Source organism: Ornithorhynchus anatinus, chromosome 7 (genome assembly GCF_004115215.2).
Source record: "Ornithorhynchus anatinus isolate Pmale09 chromosome 7, mOrnAna1.pri.v4, whole genome shotgun sequence".
Taxonomy (NCBI): Eukaryota; Metazoa; Chordata; class Mammalia; order Monotremata; family Ornithorhynchidae; genus Ornithorhynchus; species Ornithorhynchus anatinus.
In genome coordinates, this window is record NC_041734.1 from 48088334 (window position 1) to 48097613 (window position 9280).

Below are 9280 nucleotides of genomic sequence, written 5' to 3' on the forward strand. Positions count from 1 at the left end.
GATAAGATGACAGACTACTTTCTTCTGAAGTAAAGCAACTGTCAGGATACAGCTAAATATACAAAAAGGATGCTCAGGGTCATAACTCCTCTGCCCAAATGGAGTTTAAATATCACTGTTTGCTTATGCAAAAATCATAAGCTTTAACCACTGTCATTCAAACCTTCTACCCATGCAGACCTGCCATTTGATCTTCATGTTTTCTAAACTGGAGGTGTAGAAACAAATTTCTTTAAGGAGTTTGCCTACTCCTGCTACCTTATTTTTAAACGAGGATCCTTGAGTTGTCAAAATGTTTTAAAATATGTAAAACTCAACTGCCAGCTTTTCAGCCATAATTTAAGACAGCTTCTCTTCGGGAAAAAATGTTTGAAATAAGCAAGCTGTAGACTACAGTTTGACTCACCCAACTTTTCAGGGATGTAATGGTGTCTTCAAGCTAAGCTTGCATTCTATTTGAATTCAGGAACAACAGACAAAACAGGATAAGATAAATATTTGGAAAAATTGAGAGCTATGAAAACACTTTGCTACTGTAGAAAGTCATCGCAGTTTAATGAATAAATACTGTAAGGTCAATTTGTGAAAATTAATGAAGGTATATATATATATACACACCTTCATTATATATATATATTTATATATAGTGAGAAGCAACGTGGCTTAGTGGAAAGAGCATGGGCTTGGGAGTCAGAGCTTGTGGGTTCTAATCCCCGCTCCACCACTTGTCAGCTGTGTGACTTTGGGCAAATCACTTAGCTTCTCTGTGCCTCAATTCCCTCATCTGTAAAATGGGGATTAGGACTGTGAGCCCCACGTGGGACAACCTGCTTACCTTATATCTACCCCAGCGCTCAGAACAGTGACTGGCACATATTAAGTGCTTAACAAATACCATAATTATTACATATCTATCTAGTTCATACAATTAAGGCAGTGCTATGACCGACATACACCACGTCCACAATGTGCATTCATTCGATTGTATTTATTAAGTGCCGTGTGCCCAGCACCGTACTAAGCACTTGGGAAAGAACAGTACAACAATGGTGAAAATCCCTGCCCACAAGGAGCTTACAGTCTAGAGAGGGGCTCACAAGGCTCACCTACATATGTCCATTCTCTATCTTATACTATATCAGTGATATAAAAATAGTGGTATGTTAAGCACTTATGTGCCGGGCACTGTTCTAAGCGCTGGGATGGCTATCTGTTGAGTCTCCCGCTCTAGTTCAGCCAGTTTACACACCGAAACTGTGAGTCCCGTGTGGGATTGGGACTGTGTCCAACCCGATCTGCTTGTAACCACCCCAGCGCTTCGAAGAGTGCCTGGCACATAGTTAAGCGCTTATCAAATACCATAATTATAGATCCGTAAATGATTCAAACATCAAAACTCCACCGTCCCCCCCAAGACCCAACTAGGCTACTGCCTTTATTGCATTCCACTTTGGGGAACTGACTCCTGGGGCTTTAGGAAAATAATGAAGGTGTTCACGTTGGAAGATCAAAGCACCAGGAAATCCATCATTCATCCCCTAACGAATTCCCTGGGAGCCGCCAGTAGCGGCAGAGCCTCTGCACCCAAACACTGCGACGTAAATAATTCACAGGCGGCGACCCCTTCTCCCGAGGTTACCGCGCTGTGGACATAGCTTAAATATTAGTCTTTTTTTTTTTCCAGAAACCCCAAGTGAAGAAGTTTCAGCTCGCTGGAAGGCTGGAATTCCGGAAACGTTCCAGAGTCCTTCCAAAAAAAAAAAGGTTAGTCACTCCGGACTGGAAACGCACTTGCAAGAGAAGCTGCGTGGTTTAGTGGACAGAGCCCGGGCTTGGGAGTCCGAGGTCGTGGGTTCTAATCCTATCCGCCACCTGTCTGCTGTGTGAGCTTGGGCAAGTCACTTCCCTTTTCTGGGTCTCAGGGACCTCATCTGGAAAATGGGGATGTAAACTGGGAGCCCCAACCTGATTACGTTGTATCTATCCCAGTGCTTAGAACGGTGCTTGGCACCTAGTAAGCGCTTAGCAAATACCATCATCATTATTAGGGATGATTTTCTTCCCCCACCCTACACACACATACACACACACAGAGGCACACAAGGTTTGCTCGTTAGACACACATACACACACAAGCACGCACATATGTGCACGAGTTTTGTTCGCCTGGGGGTCCACAAGCACACACATGCACACAAGTTTTGGTCGCTGGGCACACGCACGCACACACACGCCCGCAAGTTTTGCTCGCTGGGGACACACACACCTACAGGCACGGACCTGCACGCACATGCACACAAGTTTTGCTCGCTGGGAACACACATGCACACGAATTTTGGTCGCTGGGGACACGCACGCACACACAGGCACACCAGTTTGGCTCGCCGGGCGGAGGGGGACGTTTGCACCAACATCACACCGTCCTTGCCGAAGCAACTGGTCGCTCTGCCGGTCCTCCACTCCCTCCTAAAACGTGCGGTCCGGGAGGAAAAAGGCAGGACCAGCCGCTCCCCATAACGCTCCCCCGCCACGCAAGACCCACAACTCAGTAAACCGCTCCCCACCCCGGCTGTGGCAACCGACCCGGCCCTAACCTTCTTTCAGGAGCGATCCTTAAGACCCTCAAAAACGCCCTCCCTCCAAAAAAAAATAAAATACAACCCGCAGCCTCGGAAATTAACAAAAGACCTGTGTCGGCCCAAGCTAAGATCCAAGATCCAAGCCAAGTAGGGCACCAAGTGAGCCAAGCTCTGCTCCAGATCTCTTCCCTTTTTTGAGGGGGACGGGCAGGGATGGTCCTGGGGAACGGGGAAATAGGGGTGTGGGGGGGAAATCTCTCCCTCTTCTTACCCAGCATGGAAAAGATGAAGTCTTTGGCCAAGATCCAAGCCAAGTAGGGCACCAAGTGAGCAAGCTCTGCCCCAGATCTCTTCCCTTTTGGGGGGGGGGGGGAGGGGGGAAAAGGACGGACAGGGATGATCCTGGGGAAGGGGGAAATGGGGGGAAAATCTTTTCCTCTTCTTACCCAGCATGGAAAGCATGAAGTCTTTGGCCAAGATCCAAGCCAAGTAGGGCACCAAGTGAGCCAAGCTCGGCCCCAGATCTCTCCCCTTTGGGGGGAAGGAGGGCCGGGCAGGGATGGTCCTGGGGAAGGGGGAAATGGGGGAAAAATGTGTCCCTCTTCTTACCCAGCATGGAAAGCATAAAGTCTTTGGCCAAGATCCAACCCAAGTAGGGCACCAAGTGAGCCAAGCTCTGCCCCAGATCTCTCCCCTTTAGGGGGAAGGAGGGCCGGGCAGGATGGTCCTGGGGAAGGGGGAAATGGGGGTGTAGGAGGGAAATCTCTCCCTCTTCTTACCCAGCATGGAAAGCATGAAGTCTCTGGCCAAGATCCAAGCCAAGTAGGGCACTAAGTGAGCCAAGCTCTGCCCCAGATCTCTTCCCTTTTTGGGGGGAGAGGGGAAGGCCGGGCAGGGATGGTCCCGGGGAAGGGGGGAATGGGGGTGTGGGGGGAATCTCTCCCTCTTCTTACCCAGCATGGAAAGGATGAAGTCTTTGGCCAAGATCCACGCCAAGTAGGGACAGAGTGAGCCAACTCTGCCCCAGCTCTCTTCCCTTTCTGGGCAGGAGGGCCGGGCGGGGATGGTCCCGGGGCAGGGGGAGCTGGGGGCGTGGGGGGAAAAACCTCTCCCTCGTCTTACCCAGCATGGAAAAGATGAAGTCTTTGGCCGTGTGGATCTCCAGGGCTCTCTGGTCGTCGTATTCCCGCTGGTCATGCTTGGTGAATTCTTGGATGAGTTTGTTTAATTCTTCTATCCGGGCCCCCGATCGGAAATCCAGCTCGGGGAAGGAGGGCTTGCTGCTGCCGCCGCCGCCGCTGCCGCCGTTGCCGTTGCTTCCTCCTCCTCCTCCTCCTCCTCCTCCTCCTCCTCCTCCTCCTCCACCGGAGCCTGCCTTGCTGGCAAGGGGAGCCGCCATCTTCATGCAAAAATGCACGGGGATATGAGAGCGACACCCCCAAGCCGGTCCCTTCTCCGCTGCGGGCGCGGCCCTCTCCCCGCGGCCGGGCCGCTGCTACGACGCGGGCGGGCCCCGCAGGCCTCCCCGCCCGGGTGTGAACGTGTGAACGTGTGCAGGGTTGTGTTTGAATGTGTGTGTGTCCCCGCCCCCCCCTCCCGACACACCCAGGCACCCGCCCAAGTCCTCCGAGCTCCCCTGGGGGGCCGGGAGCCGGTCCTGATTCCTCCACCCGCGTTCGAGCGGCTGGGCCGGGAGCGGCTGGGCCCGGACCCGTCCCTCCTCCCGGATTCCCGCCCCCGGGCGAGGAAAGTGAAGTGGAAACAATGTGGAATTCGCCGGCTCCCAAATCAACAAGCTGCCCCGGCTCCTGGGAGCTCAGACCTCACGGCGGCTCCCGTTTAAAGAGACAGTGCAGCCGGCCAAGTCCCACCCTTCGCTCGCTCGCCAAGCCTTGCTAGCTGTCAAGCGCTCCCTCTGGGCCCAGCGCTGTTCTAAGCGCTGGGGGAGGCACGGGGGAATCAGGGGGTGCCACGGGGGGCTCACAGTTCATCCCCGTTTAATAATAATAATAATAATAATAATAATAATAATAATAATAATGATAATAATGTTGGTATTTGTTAAGCGCTTACTCTGTGCAGGGCACTGTTCTAAGCGCTGGGGGAGACACGGGGGAATCAGGGGGTTCCACGGGGGGCTCACAGGCTTCATCCCCATTTGATAATAATAATGTTGGCATTTGTTAAGCGCTTACTCTGTGCAGGGCACTGTTCTAAGCGCTGGGGGAGGCACGGGGGAATCAGGGGGTGCCACGGGGGGGCTCACAGGCTTCAGCCCCATTTGACAGATGAGGTCACTGAGGCACAGAGGAGTGAAGTAAGAATCATGATGTTGGTATTTGTTAAGCGCTTACTCTGTGCAGAGCACTGTTCTAAGCGCTGGGGGAGACACGGGGGGCTCACAGTTCATCCCCGTTTAATAATAATAATAATAATAATGATAATAATGTTGGTATTTGTTAAGCGCTTACTCTGTGCAGGGCACTGTTCTAAGCGCTGGGGGAGACACGGGGGAATCAGGGGGTGCCACGGGGGGCTCACAGGCTTCATCCCCATTTGATAATAATAATAATAATGTTGGCATTTGTTAAGCGCTTACTCTGTGCAGGGCACTGTTCTAAGCGCTGGGGGAGACACGGGGGAATCAGGGGGTTCCATGGGGGGCTCACAGTTCATCCCCGTTTAATAATAATAATAATAATGTTGGTATTTGTTAAGCGCTTACTCTGTGCAGGGCACTGTTCTAAGCGCTGGGGGAGGCACGGGGGAATCAGGGGGTTCCACGGGGGGCTCACAGTTCATCCCCGTTTAATAATAATAATAATAATAATGTTGGTATTTGTTAAGCGCTTACTCTGTGCAGGGCACTGTTCTAAGCGCTGGGGGAGGCACGGGGGAATCAGGGGGTTCCACGGGGGGCTCACAGGCTTCAGCCCCATTTGACAATAATAATAATACTAATAATAATGCTGGTATTTGGTAAGCGCTTACTCTGTGCGGGGCACTGTTCTAAGCGCTGGGGGAAACACGGGGGAATCAGGGGGTTCCACGTGGGGCTCACAGGCTTCATCCCCATTTGACAGATGAGGTCACTGAGGCACAGAGAAGTGAAGTAAGAATCATGATGTTGGTATTTGTTAAGCGCTTACTCTGTGCACAGCACTGTTCTAAGCGCTGGGGGAGGCACGGGGGAATCAGGGGGTTCCACTGGGGCTCACAGTCTTCATCCCCATTTGATAATAATAATAATACTAATAATAATGTTGGTATTTTTTAAGCGCTTACTCTGTGCAGAGCACTGTTCTAAGCGCTGGGGGAGACACGGGGGAATCAGGGGGTTCCACGTGGGGCTCACAGGCTTCATCCCCATTTGACAGATGAAGTCACTGTCGCACAGAGAAGCAAAGTGACTCGCCCACCCTCACACAGTTGACGAGGTGGCAGAGCCGGAATTCGAACCCGTGACCTCTGACTGCCCAGCCCGGGCTCTTTCCGCTGAGCCACGCTGCTTCTCTAAGTAAATGGTGGTATTTGTTAAGCACTTATTATGTGCAGAGCATTGTTCTAAACGCAGGGGGAGATACGGGGTAATCAGATTGTCCCACTTGAGGCTCACAATCTTCATCCCCATTTTTCAGATGAGGGAACTGAGGCACAGAGAAGTGAAGTGACTTGCCCACCGTCGCACAGCTGGCAAGCGGCAGAGTCGGGATTCGAGCTCATGACCTCTGACTCCCCAGCCCGGGCTCTTTCCACTGAGCCCTGCTGTTTCCCAATAATAATGGTGATATTTGTTAAGCCCTTACTCTGTGCCGAGCACTTTTCTAAGCGCCGGGGGGGACATACGAGGTCATCAAGTTGTCCCACATGGGGCTCACAGTCTTCATCCCCCTTTTACAGACGAGGTCCCTGAGGCCTAGAGAAGTGAAGCGACTGTCCCAAAGCCACACAGCCGGCAAGCGGCGGCGGGGGGATTAGAACCCATGACCTCTGACTCCCAAACCTGGGCTCTTTCCACTGAGCCACTCTGCTTCTCTATTTATCGAGAGCTTGCTAGGCGCAGAGTGCTGTTCTAAGTGCTCGGAATGTAAAATTCCGCAACAGGTAGAGACAATCCCTGCCCAATGACAGGCTCACAGGGGAAGCAGTGTGGCTCAGTGACCTCATCTTGAAAATGGGGATGAAGACGGGGAGCCCGTATTGGGCAAGAATGGTCTCTATCTGTTACTGAATTCTACATTCCAAGCACTTATTACAGTGCTCTGCACATAGTAAGCGCTCAATAAATACTATTGAATGAATGAATAATAATAATAATGTTGGTATTTGTTAAGCGCTTACTATGTGCAGAGCACTGTTCTAAGCGCTGGGGTAGATACAAGGTAATCAGGTTGTCCCCCATGAGGCTCACAGTCTTAATCCCTATTTTACAGATGAGCGAACTGAGGCACAGAGAAGTGAAGTGACTCGCCCACAGTCACACAGGTGACAAGTGGCAGAGCTGGGATTCGAACCCATGCCCTCTGACTCCCAAGCCCATGATCTTTCCACTGAGCCACGCTGCTTCTCCTGCCACGCTGCTTATGACTGAGAGCCCCACGTGGGATAACCTGATTACCTCGGATCTACCCCAGTGCTTAGAACAGTGCTTGGCACATAGTAAGCGCTTAACAGATACCAACATTATTATTATTATTACTAAGAAGAGCCCAAAGAAACGGATCCCGCTTCACTACTTTCTTTTTTTTCCTTTTTCCTTCCTTTCTGAGTTTGTCCGACAGATCGCAGGCCGATCTTCCTCTCCCTCGGTCCGAAGGCATGGATCGTTTTGGTGGAAACCTCTCCGTCGAGGATGGGCGGGGTTACCTCCTTAAATCTATAAATAAACCTCTTTCGTGGCCCGATCGTACTCTCCCAAATGTTCAGTGCGGTGCTCTGCACAGGGTAAGCGCTCAATAAATACAACCGAATGAATGAAATCCTGCTCTCAGAAATGACCTCGTCGTCCCTTGTCCTACCTGGACCACCCTTTTAAGGGTCTGGAGCGACTCAGTCCGAATTCTGGCTCCCTTAAACTTTTTAAGTGGATGCTGGGATCCTCTTAAAAGGATGGGGATTTTTCGTTAGTGTATCCTTGTAGTATTTCTTCTGACTCGGACCCGTGTGGCTTCCCCTCCCCACCCTGCTATTTGGTGGGGGTTTTTTTCACGTTGATTTATCTAAAGCGTCCATCCCACTGTTTTTGTGAAGGCTGGTAAGACTTAGATGATTAGTGGAGGTTGTGAGTGTGAACCCCACTAATGCAGTCCTGTTAGGCTATTTATTTATTTTTAATGCCAGGACTCTTGGGTTAACCTTACATCAGGTATAGCGCATTATGGCTCAGGGGCTCTGCGCTAGAGATATTATTTAAAGGTAATGAATTAGTTGTACATTCCAAGCGCTTAGTAGTGTTCTAGACATAGTAAGCGCTCAATAAATACGACTGAATGAATTAGAGCAACTTTGCAACTGCCCTCAGAACCAGCAACTGGGCAGTGGGTACCAGAAATACACGTCATGTTTGTAGAGTGAAATGACATGTCATTTTAAAAGAGCCTGGATTTGCAGTTGAAGATTTCCACACATCCATTCTTGCTATAATAATGACAATTATAATTGTGGTATTTGTTAAGTCCCGTGTGGCAGGCACTGTCCTAAGCGCTGGGGTGCGTACAGCAAATCAGGTCGGACATGGTCCCTGTCCCATTTGGGGTTCACAGTCTCGATCCCCATTTTACAGATGAGGCCCAGAGAAGTCAAGTGACTTGTCCAAGGTCACACAGCAGACCTGTGGCAGAGCTAAGATTAGAACCCATGACCTTCTGCTTCCCAAGGCCCGTACTCTATCCACTAAGCTATGCTGCTTCTCCAAACCACACTCCTCCAAGTGGGGAGTTTTCCTGGTCCTTCCTTTGCTGAAGAATGACTGTGAAGGCATCGTCTAGCAGGAAGCCGGGTTCAGACTGGAAATACAAGTCCTGGTCCATCTCGTTTTCAGCCCGTGCCAGCCCCAGCCTCAGCCCACGGTATCTGTGCAGCAAGCCAAACTGGAGGTCAGCCAACGCTGAACCGGAAATAGGCGAATCTGACTCAGCCACTCGATCGCTGGTCACACCCAAGTAGGGTTCTGCTGACAAGAGTGTTACTCCTCCACTGGAGGTGGTCCATCCCCAAAATTGCATAATGAATTTAAACAAATCACTCAATTTCTCATTTCCTTCCCTCCTTCCTTCCCCCCTTCCCTCCCCCTTCCTCCTTTCCCTCCGCCCTTTCCCCCTTCCCCCCTTCCCCCCTTCCCCCCTTCCCCCCTTCCCCCCTTCCCCCTTCCCGCTTCCTTCCTTCCTTCCTTCCTTCCTTCCTTCCTTCCTTCCTTCCTTCCTTCCTTCCTTCCTTCCTTCCTTCCTTCCTTCCTTCCTTCCTCTCCTTCCTTCCTTCCTCCTTCCCTCCTTCCCTCCTTCCCTCCTTCCCTCCTTCCTTCCTTCCCTCCTTCCTTCCTTCCTTCCCTCCTTCCTTCCTTCCCTCCTTCCTTCCTTCCCTCCTTCCCTCCTTCCTTCCTCCACCCCTTCCTCCACCCCTTCCTTCCTTCTTCCACCCCTTCCTCCACCCCTTCCTCCCTTCCTTCCTCCCTCCCTCCCTTCCTTCTTTCTTTCTCTCTCCCC

At 51.3% G+C, this 9280-nt stretch overlaps 1 protein-coding gene across 1 annotated transcript in view; it reads right to left on the reverse strand.

Moving 5' to 3' along the window:
* The window catches only part of MB21D2 (Mab-21 domain containing 2), a 119105-nt gene extending 110302 nt beyond the window's left edge, over positions 1-8803 (reverse strand). Inside the window, exons 1-2 of the mRNA XM_029069588.2 lie at positions 8496-8803; positions 3702-3886 (exon numbers count right to left, since the gene is read on the reverse strand). Of these exons, the coding sequence (XP_028925421.2) occupies positions 3702-3886; positions 8496-8803 (493 nt within the window). The remainder of the gene's footprint in view (positions 1-3701; positions 3887-8495) is intronic.
* Between the last annotated feature and the right edge of the window lie 477 nt (positions 8804-9280).